Here is a 22,389-nt window from a genome sequence, read left to right on the forward strand (position 1 = left end):
TTTACCAAGCAGGTGATCTATGTTGTATGCTCAGTCATGTATTAGTGTCTGTATAACTAGCTGAAATTACATTCTCTTGTGTCACTTGGTCAGTTTAAGATCTTGATAAAGGACCTGTCATCCGAGGAATGTACATGTTTTCATTTATTATATTGCGTAAATTGACTTTGTAATTGATATGTAATAAATTAACTGTATTATGTTTGTAATTCTGAATGTACATTTATGATGTGTTTCATGTTTGTAAAACAGGGTTATATATATACATTGACACGCTTTCTTGATAACTTCCTGGTTACATATTTGACCATGCTCATAAGGTAGTCATAACCACTCAGTCCAAACTTATTATACTTCATATTTACTGTATTCTGCTTCTTTAATAAATCATTGAAATAATGACGGGTTTATGTGGTAATGATTATACATTCATCTGAATCATCTGTTCAGAAAATATATATATTACAATGCCATCAATTCCACCCCAAAAGCAAATTAAAGTCGTAATTGTCTTCTCCCACAAGTGCACAGCAATCCAGTTCAAACAGTGGCCTAATTTGGTCCCACCTAGGTGCAGCTGTTGTTGACATATACTGTATAAATGTATCATAAAGAAATTAAAATGATCAACTCTGTGGGAAATGTGTCACTAACAATAAATACATTTTCAACAAAATAATTTAAGGAACTTCAAACACATTACAAATATATCGTACATTTTCACACCCCAGTCAGTGGCCACACGCAGAGTGCAGACTGGTGCATACGTGATGATCAGTGGTTTTCCTGTTGGTTTGACAGCCTCCATTTCACTAGGGTGGACAATACAGTGTCACTTACACAAAGACTAGAGCAGAGCACATAGACAGGTGCAGGTTTACAGCAGAGCTGAAGTAACAGTATTAGTTACTGCATTTGAGCACAAGTGTGTAAAGATGTCAGAGGAAATCTATGCAAACACAGACATTCGACATGATGAATCAAACACAATGAAGATCATGGATATTGAAGATGATATATGGTTGTGGTTACTGCATTTGAGCACAAGTGTGTAAAGATGTCAGAGGAAATCTCAAAAATTCAAACAGTGGCCTAAATATTGAAAATGTATTAACATGTATTCAGAATACATTTTGCATGATGGAAAATATATTTAAATGTTTTCTCTTTCCGTATGAGAGCTTGCCAATGCGGGACTTAATTAGATAATTCAACCAACAAATTTACAATTAATGTGAAAAATTAATAGCACTCATTTTTGGTTTCTCTCTAATGTAGGCCTACTATGACGACATCAGTAAATTAATTTAGTCATCGATTTATTGAAATATGGATTTGCACAGAAAAAAATATTAGGTTTAAGCTATTGATCATTCAGCGAATCGACACCAATGTTGGTTCACACACTGAACCTACAGTATAAATGTGTTTACTCTAGATAAGAGCAGAACACTGACGAATACATCTCGTCACACCCACTCTCTACGCAATGTTGTCAGTTATGATTAGCTAAGGTCTGCAGCCAGCTGCCCAATATCAGTGCTGCGATATGATTGGCTGCTGACAGGTTCCACATGTCCACTTCATACAAGGACTTTACTGCACGGGCTGATGAGGAGCTACAGTTCCAGCTGGACTTGGTAAAACAGGTTGGCATGTTGTTATTTTGCAACAATAAGATTAATATTTTTGACAGCATATTGAGAGTGTACTCGGTCAAAATGATCGCATTCATGCGCACAAACCCGAAACAAGCTGTTGGCCTATACTTGCAATGATTCCAATACGCAAACCCCCGACAAATCTTTATTTAGACCTACATCATTTTATCAAAACTCACTTTCACATATATTGTTATGAGAGCTGCACACCCAAATGATATGTGTAATTCGATATGAGGTTGTTTGTTTGAATGTTTTCTCTTGGATGTGTGCGTAATGATATCGTATACAAGCAACTCCTCTCCAAGGCATTTATAATGACTCTTGCCCATTTAACGAATACGTGATTAGCTATAATCTACACAGCGCGCGTAAATATGATTTCATTTCATCAATTCAGCATGTCAGTTATTCAGCAAAAATGCCTCTAGTGGAATGTGGTCTCTTTAGACAACAATTAGCCTGTTGCTCTTCCCTTTGTTCATCCATCCCTAATTGTAACATTTGGATTTCATACGTTTCGTATCCACAGCCAACGTTATTACAGTGTTGTTGAGCCTAGAGCTATACGGCATACAACTATGTATCCCACAGCCAGCCTGATTAATGGTACCCCTTTATCACCTCTAAATGTTGTCACAGTATATAGGATTCATAGTGTGTGTGTGTGTGTGTGTGTGTGTGTGTGTGTGTGTGTGTGTGTGTGTGTCTACTAAACACACTTGTTTGGCTTTTGATTCTAATAACATGGATGAACCAATGAGTTAGAAACGTTTCTTATGGCATTAATGTGTTAGCACTCCATTGCTGTGATGTGCATGCGTACAGCGATGGGAGTCATTCCCGCGAAACGTAGCCCCACTTCATGCCAAATCATTCCACAAACAAAACACTTGACAAGTGAAAGAAAATGCATACATTTATTGTTTTTAAAATCATGTTAATATACAAGTGCCCTCCACAGAGTCTCCTTTGCGCATTCAAAGTTGGCACAATATGGACATCAATGTCAGGACTGTAAAAAAGCAACGTCAAATTACTTTGCCAGGACAGAGAAAAACATTGCAAAAGCAAACTTTCTGGAGTTCATAAGATGGACGCTTCAGTGTAGAATCTACAAAAATATCCCTTGAATATAGCAGTGCACGTTGGGGTATATTCGCAGGCATATTCGTCGTCCAAGTGGCAGCCCTCACTTCATTGGAGCAGCTTTAGCCGGACATCTGGCAACTCTGCGTTTGTCTTCCTCGGGCTCTTCGTCTTCGTCGTCTGCAGCAGGCCTTCTTGGGACTCGGTCTCTTCTTCTGTGGTGACTTCTTGGCGGCCGTTGGCTTCTTGGGTGTCGCTCTCTTCACCTTCTTGGCTCGTGCAGGCTTCTTGACTTTCTTCTTCTTCACAACCCTCGGCTTTTTATCGACCAGTTGCTTTTTGTTGATTTTGAACGAGCCGGACGCGCCGGTGCCCTTGAGCTGCAGGAGACCTCCGTTGGCCACCAAACGTCGGACCGCGAGTAGGACTCGAGCGTTGTTGTTCGCGACATCGTAGCCGCCTGCCGCCAGGGACTTCTTCAGAGCCAGGAGAGAGACGCCACCGCAGCCCTTCGATGCTGCCACAACCTTCAGTATCCGGTCAGATACGGTGGGGCCGGTCTTCTTGGGCTTGACCATCCTCTTGGGACTCTTGGCCGGCGTCGCTGGAACTACCCCTGACATGATTGGCTGGGTCTATTCGGTGCTCGAGGGATGAGTGTTGAAGTGAGTGGTAGGGAGGCTGACACATGACCGTTTATGAAGACATGATGAGAACCGTGTAGACCCTGTCACTTGGACGCCTTTTTTGTGCCCCTCAAATTTGGACTTGTGTTTTCTCCTACACATTTATATGTTTCATTTTATTCGTTTATTGCATTTTATTGATATACAAATCATAACATTAGAATCACCACAAACTGTACTTTTAATTTCTACTTTTGCATTCATCCTCTTTCAAAAACATTGTGAAGTAAATTCTCAAATTGTTTCGGAACAGTGATATGATGCTGTTTAAAATCTGACCTTTTCGACAATTTGACCAAATTATATCATGAACACTTGTGTATTGGCCTCAATAATTCCATACACAGTAAGAGAAATATGACGGATATATTTTCACCAAAAGTGAACTTTTTTGATGCTGCACTGAATGATTAAATATAATTTCAGATTACCAAAAAAGCACATCTTATTTCCAACCTTAGATCTGACGCGTCATCAATGTAATGGAATTACATTAATGTTTCAAGTTCAATCACCTCCTGACGTGAAGGCTTTTCGTTTGAAAGTGTTTGTTGTGTTACTTAATTTAAATTACAATGATGGCTTAGGATGTTCCTGATTGAAAGTTTAGTACATCCCACTGTTATTATGAGCCCACAATTATGATTTGCTTATCAAACTCGATACTGAACATGAAAATCAATATGTCACGGTTTTATGCGCCGAAATTAAATTAAGATAGAAACAGAGAGCAATCTAATACCGGAGCCTATTAAGGTTAGGATCTTGTCTCTGACCTCAAATGACTCTGATCTGAATACAGTACGACGTGTACTGTGCAGTGACTGACTTGCATTCGTGTCGCCTTATGTGACACTGACTTTTACGCAATGCAATTGGTTGGTGTGAGGGGATAAGGGAGATAGGTTTGCGGAGAGGCTTTATGAAGAGTCCTGGATAGATGACGCCTACCTACTGATGCTTGGTGTTGAGAGAGACCGTGGATAACAAGTTTAGAACATTTCAGAAATTATAACCTATACAAGCCTACATTGAAATGGAAGCTTTACAAATAATAATAATAACCTCAATTAGCTTTATGCTGTATACATTTGTAATATGTACACTAATTATGTATGTATCAGTGGGCATAAAAGACCATAAAGGAATATTTGAAATGCATTATAATCTTGAAATAATGGGCTGTTTTGACTGTAGCCCAGGGACTTAGAAAGTATATTTCACGAGGGGGTGTTGCCTAAAATGTTGTGAGGGGCTTTTACCCAGAGACAAGCAATTATGGTGGCTTTTGATGGGAGAGTAACTTAGTGGTTAGTGTGAGTGAAAAGCATTAAATGTGCGGGTCACTGGTAAATTACACTAGTCCAAATAAACAGAGCGCGTTGCATATACACTCACCGAGCACTTTATGAGGAACACTATACTAATACTGGGTAGGGCCTCCCTTTGCTCTCAAAACAACCTCAATTCTTCGTGGCATTGATTCCACAAGATGTTGGAAACATTCCTTTGAGATTCTGGTCCTTGATGACATAATTGCATCACGCAATTCCTACAGATTTTTCAGGTGCACTTAAGCTGTGAATCTCCCGTTCTACCACATCCCATAGGTGTTCTATTGGATTCAGATCAGTTGACTGGGAAGGCCACTGAAGAACACTGAACTCATTGTCATGCTCATGAAACCAGTTTGAGATGACTTTTGCTTTATGACATGGTGCATTATCATGCTGGAAGTAGCCATTAGAAGATGGGTAAATTGAAAAGAAAGGATGCACATGGATGCACATGAAAGGATGCACATGGTCAGCAACAATACTCAAATAGGCTGTGGCATTCAAGCGATGATTGATTGGTATTAACGTTCCCAAAGTGTGCCAAGAAAACATTCCCCCCACCATTACACCACCTCCACCATGAGAAGGTGTACAGGTGTTCCTAATAAAGTGTTCAGTGAGTGTATTTGTTAGTGTATCAGTATACCAACTCATCCATACCTGCCCTACAATCTAGCAGGCGCCTCTGTCAACAAGCACCACTACACACAGTGATCGCATATAGTGAGAGAGAGCAACGTAAGAGGTGGAGTTGGAGTAAGGTGAACACTTCGCATTTTGGCTATTTGTCCTGATTCCAACAATGACAGAAGATGACCACCCCCCTTTATGTACCCAGCGAAAATGTTGCCTATCACCTGTTAAACAAGGAATTCTGGTGACCTTTGACGGGAGAATAACATAGTGGTTGAGTGAAAAGTGTAGAATCCAACAGCAGTCACATAATTTAACCAGTAGCCTCGATGATGCACAATATACTTCCACATACTGTCACACACACCATCAAAAGAACACGAGATCTGTATGAATAACCCCTTCCCGCGTGCCTGTTGTAGCCTACACAAGTGGAGGATACGCTTTTTACTTTCTAATTTAACATAATTTAAAGCCAACATCTTTTTGAAAAGCGAAAGTGTTCCTCTTTTCCCAGTAGGCCTATTTAGAGGCCAACACAATGATGTGTCAGCACAACATAAAAGCAGGGAGGCTGGTGGAGGTAGAAATCAGAGGACGGGCTCATTGTAATGCATGGAATGGAATGAGGAATTGTATCAACTGTGTTTGATACTATTGCTCATTTCATATATTACAATAAGCCCGTCCTCCGATTACTACCTCCACCAGCCTAATGTTTCAAACTCAGTTGACAGCACATGTGAGGTCCCTACGCTGCCACCCTGTTTGACACACATTTTAGCGTGAGAATACATGAGAATGAAGTTAGCGCACCGCTCTCTCTCTCTCTCTCTCTCTCACTCTCTCTCTCTCTCTCTCTCTCTCTCACCCTCTCTCTCTCTCTCATATGGCCTTCTTGTTTATAGTCTTCTCTATATGTTTTCATAGAGTGACAGATAGCAGACATGGGCCTCTCATTAGTTCTGACAGGAGGGTCCAAGGGTAGCCGATAAGGGAACAAAGATTAGAGTAATTTCTGTCATGTTTGGTCCATAAAGAGTCCGCCGTTATATAAACTTTGTTGTTGATACAAAGTCCGACTTTATAGAGCCTGCCTTTTGTAGAGTGTTTGGCGTCCCCCTGTCCCTTATCGCCTAAATTACACAAGTAAGCAGCCCACCCTTCATATCAACGAGCCCAGCCCAGCCCAGCCTAACACTACGTGACGTATCAAAGGGTAGGCTTTAGGACCTCTCTGTGAACCTCCTCTGCCAGGCATGTGATCGTGTGTCAGCAAGCCAGTCATGCTCCAAGCAGAAAGCACTGCTGCTACATACACAGGAAACCTGTGACAATCAGGGCACACCACATTTCACCACCACGCAACTTCAAGGCTCCACACCACCGTCAACATGGACTGCGGAATTATAACGTCGAAGTCGGTGCTTATGCTCTTGAGTTTGATCTTTTGGGTGAGTATGTGTTCAACATTGTTCTTGCTGTTTTGAATGAGTTTCTTTCCCTCGAAAACAATCGTCGTCTATCTTGCTTCCTATCTTCTGTTGCTCTCTGTGGCGTGAGGTAAGACCATATAGGGTGTGTTGCGTTTCTAAGGAATAGGATGAAATGGACGCTGAACGTCGGTCAGTTTTTGCGTTTTGGCCCTAATCGCGTAAAGTAAGGATTTGGGGAGAGTGAGTTGATCCTTAATCCGTGCCTAGTAGGATTATGAAAATATTTTTATAAAACAAAACGTACCTTTATTAAACGAAACGTACACGATACATTGTCTACTACTTGTTTATTGCCTACAAATTCCGTGCTGCCAATATTGAAACGCGGTCACACGTCATGTTTAAACTTTTGACCTACCAATGGGCATGTCAACGATTCAATGTAATACTATGACAAATCGACTTTGCTCACAGAACACTCATTCTCAAGTGCCTCGGAATATTCTGGAACAGTCATACTTAGAATAACCGCTCAAGTAAAGCTCTACTTCCCCATTCATGTATATCAAATATGAAACCCACCCTAAACATTACACAAACTACGTTGTGTTGCTTGTTTACAAAACTGGGTGCGTGTGCTCTAACTGGGTGAGTGCACTCCTCTTGGAGTGTTAACAGTGGACACACTCCTCCAGGAGAGGATGCAGTACACGTTCACACAAACACACACTCATATACACACAAACACACACTCTTGTATCCACAGACACACACACACACAAACACATCCTCCCTCTATGATGAGTCAGTCAGAAAGCCATGACTGGAAACTGGAAATTTTTTCTCAAACCCCCTACATTGAGGAAGAACCCTCGCCTGATTTGTTGTTTCCCCTAACATGTTACAGGCCATGTTGCCTGTGCAGTGGTTAGATGGCCACCATGTTGAGAAACCCTGTTTCTCCCTTATGCTCTCAGTCTGTCTCTCTGTGAGGCCTGTCTGTGCTGAAACAGATGTGGCGTTGTGGCAGGGCAGAGTGGACTCTCTCTAGTCGATGGACTAATATGATTAGAAGGTCATTAGAAACCCTCTGTGTGTATGCTCCAGGGAAAACATGGGCTTTGACTGTTGATCCACTTTTAAAAGCCACAGAGGTTTCTATAGTTACACTCTTTCTGTTTCTCTGTCTATCTGTCTGTCTCTCTCTCCCTCTCTCTCCCTTTCTCTGCTAAGACCAGCTAAAGGTAATCTAGTACAGTATATCAAGGTGACACACCATTTCAAACTGAGCCGACTTGTATGGTAAATTTTTATAGCAAATAAAGACATTAAAACATTCTACATAGGACAGAACAAAGAAGCCAAAAGTGAGTTATGAAAACCAATTATAAATGTTCCATAAGAAAACAGGTTGATGTAGAAAGGGAGTAAAACCAAGAGATAACCAGATGTTGATTTATGAAGGGAATGATGTGAAGAGGCACTTAGAAGTTGTATGAAAGGATGAGAGCCTAGAGGAAGCAGATAACCAGAGCATAAAAAAACCAGGAAATAGTAATAAGGAGTACAGGGGGTGATGTAATATTAATCAATTATAAACATTCCATAAAAGACAGGACAAAGAGGCCAAAAGTGAGTTATGGAAACCAAATACACACATTCCATGAGATGGAAACCAAATACACACATTCCATGAGAAAACAGAATAAGGGATAGAGGGAGTGATGATTTATGGAGACACTGATAACAGTGCAGTCGGTATGTGAAAGGAGGTTCATCAGTACCAAGCACTAGAACCACAGTGCTAATATTCTTGTGATAATTACGATGAGCTCACCACCAATATTGTAGCAATCCGAGAACTATCTTTAGAAATGGGAGGGGAAACCAGGCCGTGACGAGGTATAGGAACCGGGTGAATGATATTGGTGCCGAACAGCCAGGATGTGTAAATGATTTGCATATGAGGGATGGAACCTAAATTTGAAATGTATAAACATGGTGTATTGGGAGAAAGAAGGGAGATGCTTCGCGAACCACCTCGGCTTTTGTTACTTTGTAATAAAAGTCTCTGAATAAACCATCAGCTCTAGTCTTTGACATTTTATTTCAAAGTATTTTTAATTTTAACTAAAGCATGGAGATCAACATCTGTCAAAACCAGTCTTTAGGGATGACAGGATGACAGCTGATAATAATAATAATAATAATAATATAACCTGTCTCTCTGCCTCTCCATAGCTTGTCACTGCTGCACCTGGCCTGTAGGGTCCAGTAGTGTTATTAGATTGGTAAACACAGAGTACAGTACAGTATTAGAATCTGTAATCAAATCTAAATCTCTGGTTTCCAGTCCCTCTGTAACCGCTCAACACTGCTGCACCTGGCCTGTAGTGTCCTGTGGTGTTATTAGACACAGAGCCATATATTAGAACCTGTAATCGAATCTAAATCTCTGGTCTACAGTCTCTCTGTAACAGCTTGTCTCTGCTGCAGCTGGCCTGCAGTGTCGTCAGACCCACAGCCGTGCTCGTGGTCAGAGGGCCCTAACCAACACTAGAGATCCTCATATATCTGGCCTCGTTTCTCTTATCTGAGACTTCACAGACTACAGTTCTGTACAATAATAGAATATAGGACAACACAGTTCACAGACAACAGACAGTCATTTTTAACAGGCTGTAACAGTCATATTTTAGATAGGGGATCATTTAGATATTCAGGATTCTTGAAAAATGTGGATTGTGTGTTCTGCTTTAACTCGGCAGGTTGCTTGAACTCAACTGTAATCAGTGTTGGGCGAATAATGATCTGTTGTTTGTTAGATGTGACCATTGACAACCTGTCTCTTCTCCATCTAAAAGCGTTATTCACACAGCCAGTTCAGGACATCAGCCACAACCTGGCTGGATGATGTCACAGAATAGTAAGCACCACAGTATAAATCTGTAGACAATCCAGAACACCATTAGAGAAAGTCTACTTCCAGTTCCCGTCCTTCTGAACGGATCACCACATTCCTTCCTGGTGTGATGCAGAGTGACCGGCCCACACGCTACGGCCTTTGTAACCCTTTCTTTTCTTTTTCTGCTTTTTTCTCTTATACGTGAGGCACAAGATCTAAGTTCCAGGAAGGATTAGGGGATGAGGGTGAGAAAGGGGGGGGGGGGTCTTACTCGAGGAAGGTCTCGTGACTGTGGACTGATTGTGAGGGAAGCCGGTCATGTGGTGCAGAGCGTCCAATCCCAAGCAGGACTCTTGGGCAACGAGGCGTCAGTCAGTCACCACCTGATCAATGCATCTGACTAGCACCCTTGTTCCTCCTTTCCTCCATTATGACATCATCGGCATCAGTACCTTAGCATGATGGCAGCATGACCAGCCTACCGATAGATACCAGGACATTCCCCCAGACCCGGTAGGGGCTTTACACACTACAGGGCCCGGCTCAAAACCACCCTGCGCTGGCTCTGAGGTTCCCCTTTCTCAGTGTGCTTTCACAACACGGTTTCAACAACTACATGCATGGTGTTAGTGCGTAACCAGTCCAGCCCAGTACAGCTCAGCTCTGCTTGTTTTGGCCCTGTAGTGTGGTCAGGGTAATGGTAGGCCTGAGAGAAGGGAGAGGGGAGGTAACTGTTAATGTTCTTACTGAATCAGTTTAGCCTTATTGTTTAGATATATTTATTTTGGCAGAGATAGCTATTTATGCACCACAAGTATACTCACATTGTTTCCACTGTAATTGAATCACTGTTGTCTTACTAGGATATTGTATTTGGAACCGCCACAATTGAATTAGTTCAGCCTCGTCTCTCTACCATGAAATTCCCTCATTATACACAAAATACTCACGTTGTGTTGTTGTTCTCTACCCCAGGCAGCAGGGGGCGCCCTCGTCTACGTCGGCTCCTACGTCATCAAGAGCTACAACAACTTTGACAACTTCCTGGAGGACAAGTACACGCTGATCCCGGCGGCTATCATCATCACGGCGGGCGTGGTCATGTTTGTCATCGGCGTGATAGGCTGTTGTGCCACTGTGCGGGAGTCTAAAGTCGGCCTGAGCTTTGTGAGTACGACCCTCCGACCCTCCGACCCTCCCTGAGTAGCAAATACACCCTAGGCACAAACCCCTAATTTCCCTTGACCCCAATAACTTGATTGCGGACTATGCCACGATATTATAAGGATGTCCAAATGTGTTGTAATTGCTTCAAAGATACTCTATTTGGTTGGGTATTTATTGAAGTGTTCATTTGAGTAGGGTTGGGTGCAATAACATTGACATATTGAAGTTTCAACGAGCCAGAGGCGGACATTTTCACTGTCTGTCCCAAAATAGACAGAAGAATGAAAGAACATTTAGAATAAATAAAAAAAGAAAACAAAAGATGTATAAGGTCAAAATGAATATATATATATACACTGTGTGTGTGTGTATATTACACATACACACACACACACACACACACACACACACACATACAGAAACAAAACCAAGAATATTGCAACAGGAGTGTGGTTTGTCAGAACACAGGGCTGTCTAACTACAGTGGAAGTGGCTAGGGCGCCATGTAGGATGTGGTGCACAGCTGTTTTTTTTGTTTCTCTGGGTTTGGTTTCTCTGGACCACTGGACCACCCCAGGCCACTTGTTCCTCTGTTTTGATGCTCTCCTCTCCTCTCCACTCCACTCCTCTCTCCTCTCTCCTCTCTCCTCTCTTCTCTCTCAGTTCCTACTGGTCATCCTGGTAATCTTTACTGCTGAGGTGGCTGCTCTTGTGTTCAGTTTCATCTACCAGAGCAGGGTGAGTGGGAACACCGTATTTGGACACACATTTCTTCCCCCACAGATGTTTAATGTTTTCCCTTGGTCATTGCTATAAATGAGATTATATTCTCAGTCAGTTTATTTGGTAGAAAGAGTATTTCATGTTGTAGCTTACCACTTAAAAAATACTCATCATGAGCTGTCGTAACTACACTAGAGGAGGCTGGTGGAGGTAGAAATCGGAGGATGGGCTCATTGTAATGCATGGAACGGAATGAGGAATGGTATCAAACACGCTTACAGTATTGGACCAGACAGATGTGTGATGTTGTCTGTCTCTCCAGATCAAAGGGGACTTGGAGCGATCCATGAGTGACGTATTCCAGAAGTACGACGGCCAGAACTCTGAGACCCGAGCTGTTGACTACCTCCAGAGCCAGGTAAACAACAACAAACACACACGCACATTATATTACTCTGGGTCAGGACACACAGACGTCACTGAAATAATACACAAACGGTTTATGTATTAGCTCTCTCAACAAGACGCTCACAACTCACTCACACACACACACACGGTGATAATGAACGTTTCTTCATGGTAGAATCTGCGATATGATGTCACGCCCGTGAAAAAGCCCCAGCAACTTTGATCAAATATATTGTAGTGAAAAGAGCGAACAAGAGCGTCAACACGCTTCACTGCCCTGCACTTTCACTTCCTTTCTGTCCATGTTCCTCGGTCTTCTTTACTGGTTCCATTTCTCCGAATTCTAGCCTATAGTAAACAGCTGCCTGGATGAGAACCAAAGATTTGAAGGCTTGAATTCTACCGGAGACGCTCACAACTGCAGAACAAAACTGACGCTCTGTCATCGAGTCTGTTGCATCTCCATTTTCTAAAAGTCTCTGGCAGCGCCCCGCTTGTTTTTCACAAAGACGTCATATCCCAGAGTCTACCTTTAACAAACCTTGTGTGCTTTAGCTTAACTCACCAACTGCTAAAGAATTCCGGAACACTCCACCAAGAGTGCCAAGTGTTTTGTGGTATTTACCTAGCAACAATACGTTGCTACAAAATGAAGCCTCATTGATGAATAAAGTCACCCTTGGCACACTAGAATGTTGACAATTTGGTCGACTTTATCCACCCTCGGCACTGAATGAGTTAAAGTACTCTTGTATGAGTGGAACCATGATGTAGACCACCATAAACAGCCCTCCCTCCTCCTGTCTCCCCCATCCTGTTTCCCTCCTCCCGTCTCCCCCAGCTGCAGTGCTGTGGCGTGCAGAACTACACCAACTGGACCAACACCCCCTGGTTCTCCAGCCACAACACCTCGGTACCCACCTCCTGCTGCAAGGAAGGGAACAACACTGGATGCACTGGCAGACTGGACCAGCCGGACCTGCTCAACATCCAGGTAGAATGACACAATACCTGTTACGTTCTGGTGCTGTTAGGCCTGGGGAGTTACACACACGTGCACACACACACACACTGTTGTATTGTATATATGTTGTCACTGTACATACATTCAAGACCCTCAAAGAGAGATGCACTGTGGCAGGGGAAAACTCCCTTCATTGTTTGTTTCCTCTCTCTCTTTCCCTCCTTCTCTTTGCCCCCCCCCCCCCCCCCCCCCCCCCACCCCCCCCTAAAGGGTTGCGAGGCCAAGCTGGAGCAGCTTCTTCAGGATGCAATGAGCTATGCTATGCTGGTCATCCTGGGTTTCGCTATCATAAAGGTAATATTACTGTGTACCTGACTATACCTGTTACCCAGTGGAGGCTGGTGGAGGTAGAAATCAGAGGACGGGCTCTTTGTAATTCATTGGATGAAATGCAGCCTCCACTGCTGTTACTGCATCTGCCTGTCTGCTGGGTTCACTCTCTGCTCTGAGTCTGCTGACATGTTGAGTTAAAATGATGATGAACTTTAGTTGTTTAATACTTGAGCTTTCATACAATCACGCTGCAGCTCAAAGGGCACATTTTGAGGGTTGTTTATGATAGAGACAGAGAAAACATAAATGAGAAAATACAGGTCTAAACTGACTTGAGTGTGTGTGTCTGTTTCAGTTCTTCGGGATGCTGAGTGTGTGTGTGATCACCTGTAAGTCGGGCAAGAGGTCAGGCTATCAGCCCCTATACGCCTGAATCTGACCCTGTAGAGGAAGGACCCCTCAGCTCCTGACCCTCTCTCCTACACACACACACACACACACACACACATGAACCTGACCCTGTAGAGGAAGGATCCCTCAGCTCCTGACCCTCTCTCCTACACACACACACACACACACGAACCTGACCCTGTAGAGGAAGGACCCCTCACAGGCCTGCCTCACAGCTCCTGACCCCCTCTCCTACACACACCCACACACACATGCACAGATACACACACACACATATACTGTACAGTGTACAAACACACACGCACAGATACACACACACGCACAGATGCGCACACACACACACACCCTCACACACCCACCCTCACCCTTCTCTAGCACAGAGAGGTCACCCATCACAGAGAGACTATAGCTGTACTTATTTAAGCCTACCTTCTGGAACAGCGTGATGCAGTTGTCTCTTCAGCTTCCCTCTGCAGCCGTCCGTCAGCCCGGTAGACTGCTGGCTGAGCCTGATGCTCCTCATGCAGCGGACAACATGACCAGACGCCATTTTTTATGATAGAGTTGAAATAGAGATGCCGCTCGGAAAATGATTTTAAACTATTTGAAGTTGGTTCAAGATGAACAGTTTTGTAATTAACTACTGTACATGATGATGTATGACAAGGATTTGCACAGTGATGTCATAAGTACATGGGAGGGGGGGGGGAACGACTCCGTAAGAGGATAGGAATGTTGTGTAGATGCATGCTGATTCAGATAGGCACTGTAGTAACACTGTAAGACTCAGTAAAGTGTATGCATTGTTTTAAGACTGTTATGTAGGATATGTTATATAAAAATGACTTTAAAGACCATTTGGACATTGATTGATTGGTTCATTCATTCATTCATTCATGTTATTGACTTGTCTGAGTCCCTGGGGTTTGCCTGGGGAGGGGGATTTGATCACTGGTATACATAGTTGGACTTGATTGAGTATATTTCTGTAGTTTTATCTTGAATGTATTCAAGAGATAACTACTGTATCCAAAATCATTTATAATACATAGTGGTGACAGGTTTGCTATAAAACACATTTCACACAAGTTGTATATACTATATACCTACTGTATTTACTATATATCTACTGTATATAATCACCTATACATGTACCAACATACTTCATGTTTTGGTTTGGCATCATGACTCCAAGAACGAGAAGGCGTTGAGCATTGAGGCTACAGTATCTCTGGCTAGTGTCACGTCTGATGAAGAGACTGTGACTGTACAAGCTGTTATGAGTGTTTAATGACCAGACTCCCTCCAGGCATGTTACTGTACAGCAGGGGTTCCTAAACGACCCCAAATTGACATGAATCATTTCCTGTGGCCCCAACAACTTTATTGCGGGCTATGGCAACACATAATAATGACATCCAAGTGTATTGTAATTGTCTAAAAGATCTAATTGGTTGGATTTGAACCCCAAAACACAGCAATATAAGCTACAGCTGCAATATTGCCTCCCCTGATTGATCTATATTGATCAAACTGTTTAAAGCACGAGATCTAGCCTCATTCAAGACTTCCAGTAGACCTGTTTATATGCAGGCTGTTAAGATTAAATGTTTGGTTTTATCAATAGAGACGATTTTTATATTAAGTTCTAACTGCCCTCCAAATGCGGTTGTACACCAACTCAGTCTGCTGCTCTATGCCAGTTGTTTGGACCAAGGCGTTTCATTGGCTGGACTGCGAGGCACCTGTAGCCACAGCGGAGTGCTGTTCTCGCTCCATGCATGTGTAGTACCACGAATAACCAGCAGGGGACGCTGAGGTCTCAACGATGAGTCTGTGGCTTTACAGCGTCTCTCCAGTACGGATATAATATTCACCGCACATCCTCCCTGTCCCCGTTTGAGTTGACATTTAGACACAACTGTCCTTTTCAGAGAAGAAACGTTGAATGCTGACAGCGGAACAACCTCTGTCATCTCTCTGTCCCACTGCTGTGGCTCAGTTTGTGCCTGCACTGCAACATGTGTTAACCCTTCATACTCCACAATACTTTTAAATAAAATCATTTTCTGTAAGAAATGTCAGTTTTTCGGAGGTGGGGCTTGGTTAGTTTGCTGACTTTACAATGCAGTGAATGCACGCTCTGTATATACCTTATATTAAAGAGATGCTACAGTCTTTACTTCACATTTTGGCTTAAGTGTTGACTGTACGGTTCAGGATATAATATTAATCGATTTCGTATGAGATTCTTAGTTTAAAGCCGACAAACTTTTGTAAAAAAAAAAAAAAGCTTTTACTCATGGAAGTGGGGAGGTGTGCCCCTCTGTCCAATCAGGTCATTTCTTGACTTTTCTTTTTTTTAAATATATTTCGGGGACCCGTTTTGGGCTCGTGAGCGCTCATTTTAGATCTAATGGCTGAAAACATACAAACCCTAACCCTTTAATTGCCCGTGTACAGTGCACATCTCCCCCTCAGACGTCTATCTAGTGTCCACGCCTTGTTTGCACTCCTCCTCTCTTCCCAGCGGGTCATCCCTCTCTTTCCAGAGAACGTTCACAAAGAGCTGAGTCAGGGACGGAGGCGTCGTGATGGAGAAATATCAGCCTTAGCTTCTAATTTATTTATTTATTTCCGCGGCCTCCTGCGCAGAGTGTCCGTCCGTGCGTCCGTCCGAGCAAGGACAGAGCCGGCAGTAACCCGACCCCACAGGATGTTGACGCTCGCCCGCCCGCTCAGGGCATCGCAGCGCGCTGTGGGAGGGCAGCCAAACATACTGTCTCTCTCTCTATCTTGTCTCTCCTATCTTCTCTAGCTCTCTCTCTATCTTCTCACTCCTATCTTCTCTAGCTCTCTCTCTCTCTCCATCTCTCCCCCCCCTCTCTCTCTCCCCCCCTCTCTCCGTCTCTCCATCTCTCTCTCTCCGTCTCCCCCCCCCCTCTCTCTCTCCCTCCCAGTCTCTGCCAAAGCACGGGCTCTTTGTTATATTAGCCCTCTGAATTACACATGTGATGTTCCTGTATTTTTGGAGTGCGGCCAAAATTGCAAAAAACTTCATCACAAAGCCAGTGTCTTAACGGCGGTATAGTGGATTATGGAAGATATCAATTTCTGTCTCTGAATAAGTTCCCTTTAACACAAAAACAGGGAGAGTCACAGCAGGCTTTTCGGCGAGTCTTTGGCTTAGGATAATTACAGTATTGTTTCACAACTTCGCCACGTCGGTCAGAGCATGGAGTGACTAGTCTCAGTGATCTGTCGGACTGACCTCGTTGCTTTGTTGCTTTGTAATGAATCTGTTTGTTATTCTGCCTCATCCCTCTCCTTAATCCTCCCACTCTGTCCTTTTGGCAGGCTTGATAAAGCTCATAAATTATACCTCAGTGGTCAAACAGATAATAATGACCAACCTCCCCTCCATGGGAGGCTGGTGGAGGTGGAAATCTGAGGACGGGTTTATTAACAAGCCAAATCTTGTTTCAATGTTGTAAGGTTTATACAGAGTATAAAGCTGTACATGTAGGAAACAGGGGAGGCTGGTGGAGGTAGAAATCGGAGGACGGCTTGTTGTAATGCATGGAATGGAATGAGGAATAAGGAAAGGTATCAAACGTTCCTCATTCCATTCCATGCATTACAACGAGCTCGTCCTCCCATTTCTATCTCCACCAGCCTCCCCTGTCCCCTCTCACACACTGCATCCTCTGTCTCCTTGTCTCCTTTCCTCCTCTCCTTCTCTCCTTCTCTTCATCAGTGTTGATGTAAAAAAAAAAGCTGGAGAGAGCAATTCCAGTATCTATGTTAGTCATTCATCATATAGCATAGCTTCCATCTGTCCCTACATCTTCAGATCAGTGCAGAGGTGAAGAAGAGGAGACAAGGAAAGGAAGGAAGGAAGGAAGCCACATTAGATGATTAGGACACTCTCTGGGCGAACGGGATCAGGTGCGGCTGACAACCCCTAATCCCAGTGTCTCTCTACTGCCTCTGGAAATAGCCAGCGGGCGCTCCATTTGTCTAATGCTATCTATTTTAATTAGAGGAGACACACACACACACACACACACACACACACACACACACACACACAGAGTGAGAGAGGGAGAGAGAGAAAGAGAGAGACAGACAGACAGATAGAGGGGGAGAGGAAGACACAGAGAGAGAGAGGGGGAGAGGGACACAGAGAGAGGAAGGGGGAGAGGGAGACAGAGAAGGAGAGAGAGAGAGAGAGACAGAAACAGAGAGAGGGAGAGAAAGACAGACAGAAACAGAGAGAGAGGGGGAGAGAGAGAGAGAGAGAGAGAGAGAGAGAGAGACAGACAGACAGAGGTCACTGGTACACCCACACCACACTCAGGCTCTGCGGGTGTGTAGTCTTCACCATAATAAGGCTGTTTTGATTGTCTTGGTATTACTAACTTCATTTACCAAACCCAAGTGCTATAATGAACTAGAGGGAATGTTCAAGAACCTGCAGATATATTTTGTATCTCTGTGTGTTACCAGCATGCATTGTGTGTGTTGATGTTAAGGAGTTGCATGTGTTGATGTACATGTCAAGGAGTTGCATGTTCATGATGCATGGCCATTTTGGATGTGCTTCCTCTCTGCTTGTGTCTCCTCCATGTTTCCAACCCTGTGGGCCAACATCACACCACAGTGCAACATTAATTGGACATCATTAAGAGGAAGATCCTGCCTAGAGGAGAGAGATGGAGAGAGAGAGAGAGAGAGAGAGAGAGAGAGGGAGAGAGAGAGAGAGAGAGAGAGAACAGACGGAAGGACGGACGGACGGATGGATGGAGGGACAGAAAGAGAGAGAGAGAGAGAGGATGCTGGCTACTCTCCTCTCCATCTGTGTAAATTACAGAGAGAGAGAGAGAGAGAGAGAGAGAGAGACAGACAGACAGACAGACATGAAAAACTTGAGTTTCATGTTGAAAGAACTCTAGACCGCCCACTCAACTCCTCATGGTAGCTGTACAGGCAGGCTGAGTTAGTAGTAAGTTCATTAAATCTATGATCTGATAATAATAATAAGACGCCCCAGCCCTCACCCCCGTTAGCCCCCCCCCCCCAGCCTGTTCTCACCTCCATCATAGCTAATCCAGTTTCAGGAGCTCCTCCTCACCCAGCAGATAATCTGGCCTCCGAGGGTCTGCTCAGGAGAGAGGCATCTGTTGAAGGGGTTCAGCTGCTGGGCTGAACTCTGGGACCTGCCCATGCCTTCCTGTGTGTGTGTGTGTGTGTGTGTGTGTGTGTGTGTGTGTGTGTGTGTGTGTGTGTGTGTGTGTGTGTGTGTGTGTGTGGTGTGTGTGTGCGGCCCTTGTCTTCCTGTGTGTGTGTGTGTGTGTGTGTGTGTGTGTGTGTGTGTGTGTGTGTGTGTTAGGAGGTCACCTTTTCTCTTCGGCCTACACCCCCCAGAGCTGCAGTTTCTGGATGACAGCCCTACACTCTTAGAAAAAAGGGTTCTAAAAGGGTTCTCCATTTATCCCCATAGAGGAACCCTTTGTAGAACCCTTTTGAGTTCCATTTAGAACGTTTTGTGAAAAGGGTTCTACGTGGAACCTAAAAGGGTTCTACAATGGGTAGATGACTGTGTCACAGTAGCCAATGTGCGATGGGTGAAATGTGAGAGCAGCCATTCATGTTTGATTCATTCAATTAATTAAAACTTTATTCATGAAGTCTAGAGAGAGCATGCCACTATGGTCCTAAGAAGTACGATGTTTGGGGACTAACTCGTCTTAAGAAGTTAGAAATGTCCACCATGTCGAGATGTTTTGGGGACAATGTTTGTCGTCTCAGAAAGCGTTCAGGGTTATTGTTAGAAGCTGCTGTGATGTGGTTGTGGTTTTGTGGAATTGAGTTTGTGGAGTTTTGTCACACACTGTCTTCTGGCTACAAGAGTGGTCTTCAGTACTCTCCTGGATCTTCATTTAAGTACCGTTAAACATCTAACCTGCTCTCTGCACTGCAAGGCAGACACACACCGTCATCGTTTATTGTCACATGGACTAAGGCCTAAACCAATCCACGACTCTCTTGTCGTGTAGGTGAACATTCTAATCTACTTGACGGGGCACCGGGGGATTCTCCAGTGAGATAATACTCCCGCAGGTGTCTAGATAACGACGTGATTGACGGCTGCGAACGTGACGTCAGCTCGGGGGCCGCCGTGGAGTTGGATCTGAGCAGAGGTGCTCGCAGGCTACAGTCCGTGAAGTAGCCCACGGAAAGAAAGAGAGAGAGAGGAAGAAAGAGAGAGAAAGAGAGCGCAGGGGAGAGAACACTCAATCACTAATGGTGCAACGCTCGCCAGTCTGGGCTTTCTGCCTCTACACTGTGGAACAGATCGGAAAGAGTGATATTATTTCTCTGAATAAATGCTTTACGCAACCGGCGGTAGACTACAGTAACCACAATCTCTCGCACGGATCGCTCCCGGTATCGGTATCAGTAACGCTGCTGTCTGATGATTCCGTTTCAAAAAAAGATATAAAGACATGATGATGTTCTACTTTCTTTTGGACAGTCGAATTCAGCTTTAGGATAACACACATCGTGTTTCCATCAGCCACGGCAGGCTGCCTTGTTCGCCGCGGCATATGCTATGGAGGGTGAGTGTTATGATAGCTTTGCCTGCATGTTGTGTCTTTGTAGTTTTTCTCAATGGATGGGCCGTGTGATGTAAAGATAACGATACGCTTGCTTTAGAACTCACCCGTAGGCTGCTTTATCGCTACTCGGGAGCTTTCCTCGCGACTACGGGACGTTTGGAAAATGTAGAAATGCCACTTATCGCACCTTTATCTTTCCGTTCACACCGGGGGTTTCAGTGTTCCCGTACCGATACGGGCGTTATGTACCGAGCACAAAGAAGGCAGATGCAGCAGCCGGGTGCATTGTACAGTAGGACCGGGAGAGGCTACATGTTAAATATAGACCACCTATTTAATTACAGTCTTGTAAGAATATAATACAACATACAAAATCAGCACAGTAATATTTTCTCCTATATATTTCCTCCTCCTTTCGTCCTTATTTGCAGAAACTGTTTCCTTTTCACAAGCACTTATTTCTAAGCAGGATTGATCCACAGGCGGTGTTAAAGAGAGAGTATATAGTATATTACCGTGATAAACTACGGGTCGAGAAACAACGTGTTCTTCTATTGCATAACGTTAAGCATACGGAATAAACGACGGAGCGGATAGCACACTCAGCCGCCATATGCAGCAGGTTATGTATTATTTATAAAGTTAGCCGACTGTGATCTCCTATTGTGCTCGAGTGTCAACACGCTCTCGTCTTCTCTTGTTCTTACTTTGCCACTCAGACAAGAAGTGTGATCTCTACTGGCGCACGAACTCATCGGTTGAATTATCCAACCGTACGCTGTCAATGTTTATTTACTTGGCACATTTGTACCTTTGTAATTACCACCTCATATCTAACCTCGTCTTGTTGCTCTTGAATCCTCTGTAGAGTGTTTCTGTCACACGTTTGTCCCGTGCTTGCAAACATAACCGTCAATTTACACGTGTGAGTAGTGACAACAGGTAGCCATGCTCGTGTCAAAAGTAGGCTGTAATGTATGTCTGTTTTTAAGATACCTAACCCAGTCTTTTTTACCCTTCTTGTGTGCCAAAGAAACATGTCCATCCTATGAAAACGTCATGGACAATAAAGTTGTCTTAATCCTAATCTTAATCTTATTGTGAAGAGGCACATAACACCCTCTGTCTATCACTGCGTACTGTCTGTGTACAGTATATCTGTATCTGTGTAACTGTGTTTAATACCTTCTGTCCCAGCAGGTGTGTGTGTGTGTGATGCTGGCCAATAGCTGTGTCCAGAGCCCGGCGGCGGCGGCAGCGGCAGCAGGCCCCCCCCCCTCCTCCTCCTCCTACTCCTCCTCCTCCTCCTCCTCCTGTTCCTCCTCCTCCAGCCACAGAAGGCAGCAGGAGGCCGCTAGATTACCGAGGGATTACACACACACTCATTAACTCAATGCCACACATGCAGGATTGACCCCGAGCTCCAGTCATTGAGCAGCCAGGCTCAGGAACACCTGAATGGGCTGGAGGAGGACTAGTGTGAGCAGGAGAAGCTAGGAGCTCTGGGAATGTTACTCAGTCTAACTCAGTGACACACAACCGGGATTTATTTGAGGCCAGGAGAAGACTTGAACTGATGAATTGGAGACTGACTGACTGGCTGACTGATTGGCTGGCTGGCTGGCTGGCTGGCTGACTGGTTGGCTAGTTGGTAGGCTGTTTTTCTTGTTCATCATGGGGGTTTTGTGAAGAAAGTGCAAGACAAACTTATTGGGCATTACAACCAAAACAAGTAGACTGGCTGATTGATTGATTGATTGACAGATATGGAGGAGGAGCCAGATCCACTATAAAAGTCCTGTTGAATCTTAACTATTTCTTCCCTTAGCCTGTCGTGAGCTGTGATTGGTCCTGGAGGATCGGAGTGTGTGTGTGTCTGACCTTCCATCCCATGATGCATCTGTGTGTGGCAGACACAGGCCATGGGGTGTTGCTATGGAAACACTTGCCCTGTACAGGGGTGAAGAGTTCTGGCTTGTCTCAGATCACATCAGCTGCTGCTCTGATGCTATT

General features: G+C 44.1%; 2 protein-coding genes across 2 annotated transcripts; one reads left to right on the forward strand and one right to left on the reverse strand.

Annotated features, from left to right (window-relative positions):
* Positions 1–2,567: 2,567 nt before the first annotated feature.
* On the reverse strand, positions 2,568–3,430 carry LOC310806567 (histone H1). The gene has a single exon (XM_083672716.1). It carries the CDS (start codon positions 3,371–3,373, stop codon positions 2,873–2,875), a length of 501 nt encoding a protein of 166 aa, XP_083528842.1. The 5' UTR covers positions 3,374–3,430; the 3' UTR covers positions 2,568–2,872.
* Positions 3,431–6,704: 3,274 nt separating this feature from the next.
* tspan36 (tetraspanin 36) lies at positions 6,705–14,604 on the forward strand. Its single transcript, XM_083674069.1, has 7 exons — positions 6,705–6,860; positions 10,723–10,914; positions 11,578–11,652; positions 11,960–12,055; positions 12,887–13,039; positions 13,280–13,363; positions 13,698–14,604. Exons 1-7 carry the CDS (start codon positions 6,801–6,803, stop codon positions 13,773–13,775), a joined length of 738 nt encoding a protein of 245 aa, XP_083530195.1. The 5' UTR covers positions 6,705–6,800; the 3' UTR covers positions 13,776–14,604.
* The last annotated feature ends 7,785 nt before the right edge of the window (positions 14,605–22,389 follow it).

Source organism: Argentina silus (assembly GCF_951799395.1).
Source record: "Argentina silus genome assembly, chromosome: 7".
NCBI classification, from domain to species: domain Eukaryota; kingdom Metazoa; phylum Chordata; class Actinopteri; order Argentiniformes; family Argentinidae; genus Argentina; species Argentina silus.

What these genes read in the sequence shown, in the direction of transcription:
- LOC310806567 (XM_083672716.1), bottom strand. Translation starts at nt 3,373, where the DNA reads ATGTCAGGGGTAGTTCCAGCGACGCCGGCCAAGAGTCCCAAGAGGATG.
- tspan36 (XM_083674069.1), top strand. Translation starts at nt 6,801, where the DNA reads ATGGACTGCGGAATTATAACGTCGAAGTCGGTGCTTATGCTCTTGAGT. An exon ending in TCTTGAGTTTGATCTTTTGG is followed by an intron (nt 6,861 to 10,722) that starts GTGAGTATGTGT and finishes TCTCTACCCCAG; the next exon opens with GCAGCAGGGGGCGCCCTCGT. An exon ending in TGGGTTTCGCTATCATAAAG is followed by an intron (nt 13,364 to 13,697) that starts GTAATATTACTG and finishes TGTCTGTTTCAG; the next exon opens with TTCTTCGGGATGCTGAGTGT.